General features: G+C 42.0%; 1 protein-coding gene across 1 annotated transcript in view; it reads right to left on the minus strand.

Moving 5' to 3' along the window:
- Positions 1–329: 329 nt before the first annotated feature.
- The window catches only part of NOX3 (NADPH oxidase 3), a 59,440-nt gene continuing 45,595 nt past the window's right edge, over positions 330–14,174 (minus strand). Inside the window, exons 12-13 of the mRNA XM_002927151.2 lie at positions 10,552–10,676; positions 330–456 (exon numbers count right to left, since the gene is read on the minus strand). Coding sequence (XP_002927197.1) covers positions 330–456; positions 10,552–10,676 — 252 coding nt within the window. The remainder of the gene's footprint in view (positions 457–10,551; positions 10,677–14,174) is intronic.

A 14,174-nucleotide genomic window follows, 5' to 3' on the forward strand; every position in this document is an offset into this window, starting at 1 on the left:
TAGCCCATGAGCTAAGAATGACTTGTACATTTTTAAATCATTTGAAACAAATCAAAAGAATGTTCCATGACAAAATTACGTGAAATATGATTTCAATGTCTATAAATAAAGTTTTATTGGCACACAGCCATGCCCATACCTTGATGTATTTACTGTTTGTGGCTACTTTGGTGCATTGAAACGGTAGAGTCGGGTTGTTGTGACTGAGATCATATGGTCCATAGAACCTAAAATAATTATTATACGGCCCTTTACAGGAAACATTTCCTGACGGCTGACCTACATGATTGTAGCCACTTACATAACACATGGACTTTTTTCTCCAAGGTCTAGAAGCTTTCCTTGTTGTAGTAAAAATGGACGCCCTTGGGATCGGCTGAGGAATATAAGCAGCACATCCTTTGGAGTGTCTTTGAGAGAGCTTTGGGTCCACAGAAGAACACGCCGATGCTGCCGCTGCAGTAGGATAAGACAAGGAGAGAACACGTGATGCAGGAGCAAGCCTCGCCAGAAACCAAGACGGAGTTATAAAGTTAGTGAAGCTGTTGCGGTTGTGACTTTATTTTTCTTCACTCACTTCCTTTTTCTTAGGTTCTCTCTCCTACTCTCAGTGCCGTGCTCCCACACCGGTTCCCAGACTCTTGTTAGACCCTGAAACACATGGGCAGGTGGAGCCCAGGAGATTGAGGGTAGCAGGGCCGTGATGACAGGGGAGGGAGTTTCAGTGACAGAGGTGATAACATTGGATTGCTGGTCAGGTGACCCTGATTTCATGTCCTCCTGGATTGGTGACTAGAATGTGAGTTTCCTGCTCTGCTCTACTCATCACTGTCATCCCAGAGCCCGGAATAGTGCTTGGCACACAGTAAAAAACACACATTTGTTGAATGAATGAATAAATGGTTCCATTGATTATGATCTGCATGATCTTGGGCAAGATCTCAGTCTTGGCATGTGCAAAACGGAGAGGCTAATGACTACATTATATGTTTCATTGAGAATAAAATGAGCTAATGCATTCAAAAAGGTTTAAAAAGTGTTAGTTATTATTCATACTTGTTCAGCCCTGCCTTTTTATAGATAATAAAATTTATACTAAAGTGATAGCAGCTTAGTTTATTCTCCCTGTTGGAATGCCTTTGGTTTTCAAAGAAGGCCAAAAAGAAGAATTGCAAAGGAAAAAGACATTGCTGAAAGTGCAATCACCCGAAAGCTGCCATCTCTAGTCAGGGCATTTCAGAAAAATGTGTGGAAGAGGTATTGTTGCATATAGTGACTGTCCCCGGGCTGCTCAGATCCCTGGGGACCACAGCTGCCAGCTCTGCATTTATATAAAGGACACACTGGTGCAAGGATTCAGGTTGTCCCTGGAAGTCAGGCACAGCCAGTCTCTACAGGGACTTACGGACGATGCTTCCCTTGTCTTGCACCGTTCTATTCCTTATCGCATTCTTCCCGTCTCCGGCACAAGTTGAATTAGTTAGTCTAGTCTAGAGCACAAGCTCGCCTACTTTGCTGTGCATGAAATCACCCAGGCAGATTGTTAAAACATAGATTCCCAGGCTTGAATCTAAGGAATGCATTTTTAGCAAGGCCTTCAAATCATATTGAAGCACATGGTCCTGTGAGCCACACTTTGAGAAACGTTGTCTTGGAGAAATTCCTGGGACTCTAGGGCTGGCCCACCCAGCATCTCTGCTCCTTGATAGCTGGCTGTGGTTGGGAAGTTCCTTTATAGCCTCGTTCTTCTTAGCTTACATGTTAACATGGTTCTCAGCCATGTATCGAGTCCACATTTTAATTATGTGTTCCAGGACCATAATAAGCATGGTAGAAATTGATGGTTCAATANTCTTAGCTTACATGTTAACATGGTTCTCAGCCATGTATCGAGTCCACATTTTAATTATGTGTTCCAGGACCACAATAAGCATGGTAGAAATTGATGGTTCAATTATATTTCAAACTCTAGCTTCAAAGGAACTTATCAAGTGGACTCATTTGTAAATGACAATATGTTTAAAATATATAAGTTCTATTTTTGAAGATATTATTCCCATGGTGAAATTTGAGAAAGTGCCTCTTTAGAAAGTATTTTCCACTGAAAAATAGGATTTTATGACTTAAGGAAACAACTTTAAGATGTTTATGGAAATAGAAGGCACCGATTAAGAATGCTGCTGGTTCTACCACTTTTCTGTTGAGGGGATGTGGTTTATTATGTCCTCAAAGCCCCTCGTTTCCTTATCTATGAAATGGGGGGCATTATAGGACCTAGCTCCTAGAACCTCCGAGAGGATTCGACATGACGTTGCAGGTGTAGCCTTCCGTCCCGTGCTTGGCACATGGCGAGCTCCAGTCACAGCCTACACTCTGACCCCCAGGATGTCCGTCTGCTCCACGGAGCTGAACAGAAGATGTGACAGGGGCTGTTACCCCGAGGATGATTACAGTCCTCCTGGATCAGCACTCCTGCACTGGCTTGTTTGGATTCTGGAGTGAAACATTTTGAATGATAGATGGGTCAGGCAAAACCCTTCCCAGCGAAGAGTCACAGCTCGGCTTTGTGTCTGGTGCCCAGAGGTATCCCCTGCATCCGTGTTCAAAGACGTCGTTATGGGTGGTGGTATTTTTCCATTCGCGCAGGTGTCACCAAAGCGATTGCCCAATGGCCCATTCCCAACAGGCTGGAGTTGCCCTTCCGTTTGCAGTTGTCGTGACTGTTTGCAGGTCCTGAGGATACTCTCTGATGTTCTGCCTTTAAGACTCCATTTCAAAGGGTTCTGACTGCTAGCGGCCAGGTGAACCACTGGTGTCCCCAGCCGCTCACAGCAACCCAGCCTCTTTTGAAGTTGTGGCTATTACACTGCACAACGAAGTACACACTTGGCTGTATTCATGGAACTGTCATGATTATGCAGTCGCCAAAAGGCCTCATAAAGGCCATTCATTATCTACTTTCACTAGCACTCTGCACCTTCCCATCCCTGCACAGGACCGCCTAGCTATCGCTTGCCTCGCTTACCCTCCTTGGCATTTGAGGATTCAAGTGTGGAAACTTCTCATCACAAATGCACACTGTGTGACTCACAGAGCTGAGAGTCTGCACAAATGGGGAAGGCACAGATGCGGCTGCATTTTTTTTTTCTTTCTTTTATGAGGCAATGGACAAGTACAACAGAACCCTAATAGGGTTGGTAGAGAAAATAATTCTTCTATAAAGTTTAATTACCCACGATTGCTTAGAATTAAAAACAAGATTCCCTGTAAGAGAAGTATAAAAACGCAAGGCAATATTCTTCAGTTTACAGCCTGCAAGCTGCAGAGCTTACACATGAATGAGGACTTGGATCCAGGACGACATTAGCGGCATCGATCAGTCTGGGATGCTGACTTTGATGAGAAAAGGACAAATTTTACACGAGCCACAAAGATGGTTTTAACATTAGCAGTATTATTTTTAGCTCTGATAAACAATAAAGAGAATCCTCCCATTCCCCCTCTTATTTGCTAAATAACTATTGTGCTCTTTTCTGTGGGGTTTGATGCATTTTTCAAAACAGTTCAGCGATGCCATGCATGAAAGGCATCCAAAATGTCACCCACCAGGAGATTTCCGCTCAGCAGATACATGGGAGAGTGGGTGTGCCCGGGAGTAATCCCACCACCTTGCTGGATTTCCAGGTTCTGCTGCCTTAAGCCCTTCTCTCTTTAAATTGTACATTTGTTTTTATGTGTTGGCTTTTATGCTTGGTAAGTTATAACCCTGTAGGGGCAGACCCTAAACCCCATTTAAAAAAAAATCAAATTACTTTATACCCTGAGTGTGTTCTGCAAATAAAATCGATAAACAGAAGCTTCCCGTGGATTTATGAAGGCTTAGAAAGAAGACAAGGAGGGCTACAAACTTGGTATCAGACAATGGACACAACTTCTGGTTAATCTTTCCTAGTGAATATTTTTCATTAGAAATTCCTCCAAATGATTCATCATATAATTATATTTTGTACAACACCTTCTTTTCACAGCAACAGATGATAATTGTGTTGGCCAGCTTTTTTTTTTTTTTAAACCCATCTCTCTGTTGGTTTGTAGCAGCCTGCTCTGTGACTTTTCTCTGCATCCTAATTACTCATTGGTTCACTAGGAGCTACAAACGTCCCTAACGGTGCTTGCTCACCACTGAGAATTAACTTGCTATTCCCACCATCTCCATTTTCTTTGGGAAGAATTAGGAATCTGGTCCCAGCTACCACATCCTTCTCACGGTCCCTTCACTTATTGCTGCTGGCCACTGTGCTCAGCTCCGTGGAGCACAGACAAAAGTTGCTGCCTTTGAGGATGGTCATGGTCAAATAGAAAATGAAATAAGAGAGAAATAAAAGACTCGTAACATTGGATGCCAAGAAATGGTAGAGCCATTTTTCTTCCCATCCTCTCTCCGTTCCCCTCTCTGATAAAACACAGAAATGTATACACCTTCATATAGAAACATGCTAATATGGTTTCCATATCTAAAGATTTTCTAGGTAAAACCATCAAAGATACTTAGCAGAATAATGACAAATCCACTTGTGCTCACCCAACCTCTCTAATCTTCGCTACCACAAATAGAGTAAGGCCAATAATTTTCACTGAATCTTCACCTGACTCTAACTGGACACTGGATATCCTCTGGTGGAAAGGAACTATTGAAACACACTAATAATATCCCAGTCATAAGTTAATGGTGGCTTTATTTTTCTCATAAAGCTCTCATATATCATGTGTGGGATTTCCACTTAGATCTATTTCTTTTGGTATTCCGAACATTTTAGTCATATAACAATGTTAAGAATATCCTATTAGATAGAGGGTCCTGTATGCTATCATCAGAATGTGAATTTTTCAAAAATATCATTTAAAAACATTTTGCACATATGCATGTACAAATGGAGAACTGGAGAGTGTGCACACAAGCAAATGTGGTTCCAGATGGACACATTTACTCAATTTAGTATAAAGGTATTTTTACATTTCTGAAAACAATGGGTGGTCTAAAATACATTCCTGCAATATGGATTAGAAGTTCCCAATCATATGGTAAGTCGGCACCTTTCTCCATCATTGGGTTGGATTGAATAGTTCTATCAAACGGCAGTACTCTTCTGAAGAGTCTTTATTTGTTCCTTCAAGAAAAGAGAAACACTTCTACTCAAGTTTTGGAGAAATGGCCACATCTTCAAAGTTTTTATGGTCGTTAATTACATGAAGTTTTACATCTACATGGCATGGGGAAGTTATTAGCGGATAAGTCAAAAATGGCAAACGAGAAATACTCGGTGAAATGTAAGATCAAAGACTTTCCTATGGAAAATCATTTTATTCAATTAATTAAAAAACAACCGATCCACAGATCCAGACGGTTGAGTATATGCACAATCTGTGTGTATCCAAAAAGTAGCTGGATGTGACAAAGATACATATATTTTCATTATGTGTACCTTTTTGGAAATGATTTTCTGAATATTTTGTGAAAGCTTGGGAACAGGTCGAGACCATTTGCAAAAAATGAAATACAGCTTCCATATTTGTGAAACATACACATTTCTATAGATTAGGAAGATGTGACTCTTGATGCCTGTATTAATTAACCTACCGTAATTTAGTCAGGAGAATGGTTTTCATTGTTCTGTGTTTGAACTACGTTTCTGATCTTATCCAATGCAGGCCATGTACAGCGAATGTCACATGCTTGCAAGTTTGGGCCAATCAAAGGCTTACGTTCTATATCCACTTACTAGTTGGTGATCTTCTTTTAAAACCAGACTTGTGTTTTGTAATACAGCAGATAAAATTACAAAAATTAATCACAAATAAAAACAATGGAGTACACGTTCCCATTTTTCTACTTTCAGTCTTTGATCTCTTTTTAATTTTTTCCTCCCCTTTCCTTATTTGTATTCATTTTGATGCCCATCAATTTGTTTCTCTATTACTGTTATTTTTGCAATTTTCTGGTTCCTTTGGAGCTTGCACTATTCTCTTTGATCTGCTTCCCTTCGAGCTTTATTTTTGGTGCTGTTTTTCATGTTCTGTAAAAAAAAATATTTTTGCCCCTCTTCCCTTTATTCTTTTGATTTAACTCCTTCTTCTTAGAACAAGAACAAGCTCCAGCTTTGAGTGAACAGGTAAATGTTTTTAAAAGAGTAAGAGCCCTAAGAATCCTTGGCTTCGTGCTGATGAATAGAAATGGTTGAGAGCCTACTTCAAAGGCCCTCAAGAACAAAGAATCTTTTCTGAGGCCACTAACAAATCCACCAATTCTTTCTGACCCATCCTTGCCAAAAGATATGAGCTAATGACAGGAAAGACCTGTCTTGTAAGAGTAGCCAAGTAGGCTTGGGAACAAACATATCCTTGACATAATCAAGGAAAAACATACTGTTTATCTCTTTAATAACCATCTTGAGGAAAATTAATGTTACTTTGTCCTTTGTGCGGAACAATAATTGGATTGTGTGTTTCATTTATATCTGGACAAAGGCCAGGATATTGAAATACTTCTCAAAATTAGATTTTCTTGTTTAAAAATTAGATTTTATTGGCATTCTCTTTCTGAGATTTCTTCATTAAAAGCTTCATTAAACATAAATCTTCTTTTACACAGCAGAAAACGAAATTATTTTAAGGAGGTCATTTTAAAAGTCTTTTGGAAGGGGGGTGCTAAGCTCTCTACTGGTGACTTGTCTTACCAACGATCTGGGATTCCAGGGAAGAAATGATCATTAATCTTTGCCAACATGTGTCTTACATTAATTACATCGATAGCTGAAGCTGTATAATAAGTTGTGTTCCAGTGTCTGAGGCTGTTTTTAAAATTTGGGGGCTAGGAAGTTTGCGGTAGAGGCTTGATTTGGTGACAGGCTTAGGGGGCCTCTTATACTCCAGGGGAGATGAAGTTATCCATCAGCTAATGTGCTGAAAAGCTCAATTGGGTCTTAAGTGCATTTACATACTAAACTTTGATTACAGTTTCTGAAAAGGAATGAACACACTCTTCACAAGGGCAACAAGAAAAGTGACAACTGTGTGGTTTTCCTGCCTTCAAACTGTTTCCTATTCCTCAGTCCCGGCATGCTTGGACGACACACTTTGTAGTGTAGTATGTCCAGCCGACATAATCGTCCGGGCAGCGTGCGTGCAAACTCTGTTCTGTTCTTGGGTCTCCTGGTGCTGTTTCTGGCTCACACCTTTCTGAGGGAAGGATAACTACATGGTTTGGTTTGAAAGGCCTTCCCCACTGGGCTGCAAACTTCACATGTAACAGAAATAAACAAATACAACATGACTCATCAGTAAGGGGCAACCTAACGAAGAGCGGTCCTATGTATAAGAACTCAAAGTAAAGATGTATGTGTCCCTGTCAAAAGCCTACAAGTGGGAGCATTCATCCTATAATTGAAAACTAAGTGTCAAACATTTATCAGATGAGTAGATGTGTTTTTCCAAAAGGAGAAAATACCAACAACAAAAAAATCTGGGTCGGGGTTGTAATATATGAGCTTGTAACATTTTGTTAGTGTTCCAGCTACCATCTTTTCAAGGAACTCACAGATAAAATGATCCAGTCTCTGCCCCTGGACAAGTATCTGATGGGTATGAGATGAAGCGTGGTGACTTCAGGGCTCAGAGGAGGCTAAGGGTCTAGGAGTTGGGATGGGACGTTGAACAGGCAGCACAAGGGACCCAGATTCTGAGGCTCTGGAATCTGAGATGCGTTCAAAACATCACATTTAGAGAGAAGATAGGACACTGGGCCTAGATTTTAGGCCAAGTGTTAGCAAGAGTCAAGGCAAGAAACAAAGTAGAGCCACTGGGTTTCAGAAGTGGTGCCTGGAGAGTCCCAAAGCCACTGGCCATGGGCTTGTCCAGCTCTCATAGGTCATCTGAGGATGGAAGCAACTGAGCAGTCGGTCTACTCCCTCCCTCCCTTAATCCTGAAGTTCAAGATTAAGCTTTTCTTGGCCTCTTGTGTTGGCAATCTTTTATTCTCAGGACAATTCAAGGTCAGGAGAAGGTCCCCACTACATCTAATGGACTCATTCCTGGGCTGATGCAGGCCTGGTGTGCTCAGGAAGCCGGAGCCGCTGCAGTGAATGCTCTTGGTTTGGGTCTGGCGTTTCTTGGGCAGGGTATACAGGGCTGGCTGGGGGTCTTACAGGGCTGGACCTGGACAGGTTATGAACCTTGACCTGGTCACTCCCCCCCCCACCTCACCATATCCCCTTCAAACAGCTGCTTCAGGGACCTCTCAAAAATTTAGTGATGATTAATAAAAAAGAAAATGGACTAGTTCTGGCACAAAGAGAATATTAGAAAAATGTAAAAAAGAGCAGCCAAACTGACCAAAAGATGAATAATATTCATCATTAGAGCAGAAAACATCGAGGGGATTATGGGAGGTTTCAGGACACAATGACCCGGATGAGAGACCACAAAGCAGCAGTGCCAGAACTTCCGGGAGAGATGGAAACAGGGACTTAGTCAGAAAGACCCTAGAAGATTTTAACTTACTCTTAATGGTTCAACACTGATAAGGTGGACAGAAGAAAGGTCAGGGTGGAGAAGATGTAAATGACATGATTAATCTGATATCTACGAGTAATTTATATTAAACTCTGTGACCTACAAACAGAGAATATGTTGTCCTCTCCTCTGCATATGGTAGTTCTTTGAACTCCTGTCCATCTGAATTTGCTTCTTTGTCTATCTCATCCAGTTTCCTGGTTCTAATACGGTTCACATCTAACATCTCCTGCGTGTACATCTCCAGCCTGAACACCTCTGACTCCTGACTCCTATTCACCTGCCTGCTTGACATCTCCACTTAGATGTATAACAGGCATCTCAAACCAAACATGTCAAAAAACCGACCTCTTGATATCCTGTGCCTGCAAACCTGCTCCTCTTAGTCATCCCAAAATTAGTAAGTGTAAGTCCATTCCAGCTGGGGTCATGCCAGTCTCCCATCTAATCCATCAACTAGCCATGTCAGTTCTAACTTCACAAAATACCAGCATCCAACGTGCCTCTCAGCATGTGCCCTGCTCTTATTCCAAACCACCACCATTGTTTACCTCCTCCCCGCCTTTCCACTTCTGCTCTAGGACACTTATTTATTCTCTCACAACAGCCAGAGGTGATCTCATTAAACGTAAGACAGATCATGTCACTCTTCTGCTCAAGCCTTTGAGTTTAAGTGGCTTCCTCTCTCAAAATAAAATCCAAAGCCTTACAATGGTCTGTAATAGTCCCCCAGTTACCTCTCTTGTATGCCTTCTGCCCCTCTTCCCCTTACCCATTCTGTTCCAATCTCACTGGCCTCCTGGATCATGCCAGGAACAGTGTCTGCTGCCCCAGGATCTTGGCACATGCTGTCCTTCTGCTCTTTCCCAGTTATCTATGTGGCATGCTTCCTCACTTCCTTGGCCTATCTTCAAATATGTAAACTATTATTTAAACAAGGACAATATTAGGACATACTTACTTTCAAGAGCCATAGATGATGGGGATTCAAAGCAGAGACTGGGTTAGGGGACACGGAATAACAATGATAAATATTTGCATTAGTGCTTTGCACTTTACCAAGCTATGTATTTTTTGAGTTATGAAAACAACACTATGGCCACACGGTGTCATTCATATTTCTACAATGGGGCCCAAAAGCTCGAACAAGCTACCTTGTCTAAGGGCACATAGCCAGTAACTTCAAGAATTAGAAACCACAGTCTTCACTCATGTCTTGTGGTCCCAGAGCAAACGCTCTTCCTCCTCTACATTGAAGTTTATTATATAATGATAATAACACAGTAATGTGATGAGATAATAATAATAATAATGATGATAGCAGCTAACATTTATTGAATTCAAATCACTGTTTTAAGCACTTTCTATGTATTCACACAGTTAATCCTCACAGAAGCCTGGGAGGGAGGCACTATTATTAAGTGCAGCTTACAGAGAAGGAGACGAAGACAGTGGCAGAATAATAACCCGTCCAAAGTAAGCTCGTGGTTATGGTGGAGCCAGGATTTACACCCAAGCATTCAGGCTCCAGAACCTGGGTCTTTAACCACCACGTTAAATCTCTGCTTGGTCTTATAACACTTTTTATCTGCTTTGCTGAACATGCTAGATATAATTCACAGTTGGACATAAGTGAATTCTCCAGTTGGGTAAGTTGAGATCAACTGTGTTCACTGAACATTTCTTCAAGACCTAGACAGTTTAAGAAATACCATCTTAAAAAAAAAAAAAAGAAATACCATCTTTGATTGAATTTAAGTGTGAATCATTGCAGCGCAACTGCTAATTGTTAGATGTTGAAAGCCAGTCAAGCGGAGGTCTGTGGTTTCTGGAAAACCCCATGACCACCCTTTCTAAGGTCGATGTTTTCTCTCTACACAAGGTACCCGCTACTACACATTGAGCAGTTCGTGCTCTAGACTTTTCTATCTCCGCGGCAGCCTCCAGGGAGGATCCCACAGGAGAGGACAGAGAGCACCTTACCTTGGGTGCGCGTAGGCCATCTGCCGGAACTCATTGCTCCAGTTAGGTCTTCCGTAGAACGTTTTCTGCTTTAACCCCGTGATCACGTCAGTGCCTTCATCCCAATGTAAAGCAATGTGAACGGCCTAAAATAAAAATTGTGGCATCAGGTGACATTTAGAAAAAAAGATAGGAACCTGCTTCTAAATTAAAGATCAAGTAATTATGTTCATTTGTAGATTGACTACTTCTAAAAATTTCTATATGTGGCTAGAGATGTTTATCATTAGTATCAGAAATCACTGATTTTGCATTTTGGGATAGACATCCCATCTCATTTATCTCTGTGTTCCACCTCGGGCACTCCTGAAACAAAGGGTTTGATGTACCCCTGGGTGAGGTACTATAACATGAACCTGGGAGGATTTTTCTTGACGAGGACGAGAGTAGTACAGTAAATATGGTTAAGGGAAAGCAAACATTAAGCTACTTCTATTTTCCTGCCAAACTTCTCAGAAATTAATCTCTGCTTCTGTCCCCATTCACTTAATATTAAACCTTAGGGATTTGAGAAGGGCACTGGCAGATTAGAATGATAGGAAACGTTCAGGAAGCAGCTGGATCTCACAATCAGATCTGCCTACTGGGTGGGAACAGTTTGAAGTGCACTGTCCAGGTTCTAGTGCTGGGAGGAGGCGGAGTCTGGCAGACAGACTCTCGTGGCCAAGCACAGGGAGGGGCAGGGCTGGAGCTCCGTGCCCAGCCATTTGTCTTCAAATTATATGAAAGCACCCCAGGCTTCAGGTAAGTAGTGGTCGATAAATAAGAGCCTGGGGCATAGCACTGTCTACTGATGATGTTTTAAGTTGCTGAATCCTGGTAGCTACTTCCTTCTTACCTCCTGGGATTTGTGTCTTCTGCGCTCACCCCTTAGGCACCCATACAGCTCTCGGGTCCATATGTTTCACACCCTTCGGTGCTCCATTTGCTCATGTCCTCTGACTCATCCTGCTCCTGACCAGTGTGGCTAACAACCCTGCTGGGGCCACCCTTACCCCAGGTAAGGCCCCCACAGACCAGTCGGTGATGGCAAGAACAGTGGTGGAATCGCAGAAGCCCGGGCTGCACGAAGTTGCTAGCAGGCAGGTCTGACCCCAGGTGGCAGGGATCCTATGGGAATGGAGTTTGGGAATCGGGGACTCCGGACAAGGAGCAATGGTGAGAGGACGGCAGGAACCTCTTCTTGGGCACGTTTATCAAGACAGAGAGGGAAGCACGAAGTAGGACCTGAGAGCTCAGGAACAGGAACTGAGGTGGTAGTTGAAGATTGAGCCTTGAAAAGTGGCAGAAGCCCTGTTATCAGAACCGGAAGTCAAGGTCAGCCTCCAGATTAGAGCAGCACCATTGCAGCCCCGCAGCCCCCTTGCTTAACAGTAGGATTAACTGGCCATACAGGCAGCTGGTTTCAGCTGCGGGCAAAGAAGGCAGAGGCAGCCAATTTACTTTTGACTAAGTGCCAACTTGAAGGACCAGCTCGGGCCTATTCTCCTTGGCTTCCCTGCCAACCACACGGCTGAACACTGCTTCTCCTTGATTCTATATGCCTTATAAAATCCTATTTCTTCTACTTCCGGCTCTTCTTTTCATTCANTACTTTTGACTAAGTGCCAACTTGAAGGACCAGCTCGGGCCTATTCTCCTTGGCTTCCCTGCCAACCACACGGCTGAACACTGCTTCTCCTTGATTCTATACGCCTTATAAAACCCTATTTCTTCTACTTCCGGCTCTTCTTTTCATTCAAGGACAAAACGTTAGATTTGTTTTCTTATGATCTTTTCCTGTCTCACAACACAGCTGTCTTCCCAGTCTCCAGTCCCTTTTGGACCACTACTCCCCAAAGAACTTTCATTTTCATGGTCCCAATGAGCGTCTACAAAGATGACTACCAACTTTCTCCCCCACGCCCTCATCTTCCCGCCAAAGTAGAGTCCTGGGTCGAACTCCCCAAGCATATTTTTATGTAAATTTTTTTCTGTTTCTTCAAATTGATCATCACAGCTCAAAATGAATCTTCAAATAATGTGTGATTTTGGTTTCTTTGCACATACAGCTGTTGAGCGATTCCTATAGGCAGGCAGAGTACTACAAGCGAGCAGTACAAGAAGAAAGAGAGAGGGCCGTTGTTTTGTGAGGCACTGGTCATCAAAGGGAGGGGAAGCCCATGTGCACAATGTCGATGACATAAGTCAGACCAGGATCCTTCTTTACTAGAGACAGAAACAAAGTGCTTTTGGAGAACGNATTTTTATGTAAATTTTTTTCTGTTTCTTCAAATTGATCATCACAGCTCAAAATGAATCTTCAAATAATGTGCGATTTTGATTTCTTTGCATACAGCTGTTGAGCGATTCCTATAGGCAGGCAGAGTACTACAAGCGAGCAGTACAAAAAGAAAGAGAGAAGGCCGTTGTTTTGTGAGGGACTGGTCATCAAAGGGAGGGGAAGCCCATGTGCGCAATGTCGATGACATAAGTCAGACCAGGATCCTTCTTTACTAGAGACAGAAACAAAGTGCTTTTGGAGAACGAGACAAATTACCCTGCTGAAGCCCCAAGTATTTTGGCTAAGAGAACTGGGGATGGCCAGGGCTTCAAAGAACCATTCCATATCTAGGCAGTGGAGAGGACAGAGGACATTAAGTGACTGTCTGGGAGAGGGAACAGAGAAGGAAGACATGGAGATATGCCAGGGCATGATGGGAATGCAATAGAATGAGTTGGTTGCCATCAGGTAAGGAAGGGCCCTAAAGTCCTTGTGGAGAAGTCTGGTGTTATTTAATAGAAAAAAAAAGGCCCTTTTCTACTTGTGTTAGTGGTACTGTCGAGCTACCAATCAGTAATGTTCAAACATTTGGAATTATATTTGTTCCATATTTCTCAGCCCAGTGTTCAATTAATCTCCAAACCCTGTTGATTTGCCCTTCATAATACCTTTTCCATCTGTCCCTTCTGTTCTTGTCATTCTGCCACTTTGAGGTTGTTGAATGCAGTTTAACAATTGGCCATGTCTAAAACAGCCTTTTGATTCCTCACTGACAGAATGCACCAATTATTTTTTCCTGGAATTCGAGCATCTAAAGAGTTTCAACGTGTCACGACAAAAATTTAAGAACATATCAATTTTAATTTGTATTCAGAAAAAGGTATATCTTAAAGCATACTTTGAGAAGGGGCAGAGATAGGATGTATTGTCACCAAATCAAACAGGGCCTCAGTCTCAAAACTCCCAAATGACTGGGAATTCCAAGATGGACACTTGAAATCCATTCACTTTAGAAGCTGAAGAGCAAGCAGTCCTTGAAAGCAAAAAAAAAAAAACAAAAAAAACAAAAACAAAAACAAAAACAAAACAAAACAAAAAAACCCGAAAACAAAACAAAGGCTGTATCTGTACTTCATCAAATGGATCATCAGTCAAAAATCCCGTTTGAATAAGGAAAATGTTTGTTTGGAAAACATAATTAACACTATTTAATTCATTAACATGTCTTAAGCCACGTTCCCAAGAAACCTGTATTTCAAATTATCCCCAAGGAATGAATATTTAAGGCTGACTGCAATTAAGACCCTAAAAATTCATTTAG

This window comes from Ailuropoda melanoleuca, chromosome 10 (genome assembly GCF_002007445.2).
Source record: "Ailuropoda melanoleuca isolate Jingjing chromosome 10, ASM200744v2, whole genome shotgun sequence".
NCBI lineage: Eukaryota > Metazoa > Chordata > Mammalia > Carnivora > Ursidae > Ailuropoda > Ailuropoda melanoleuca.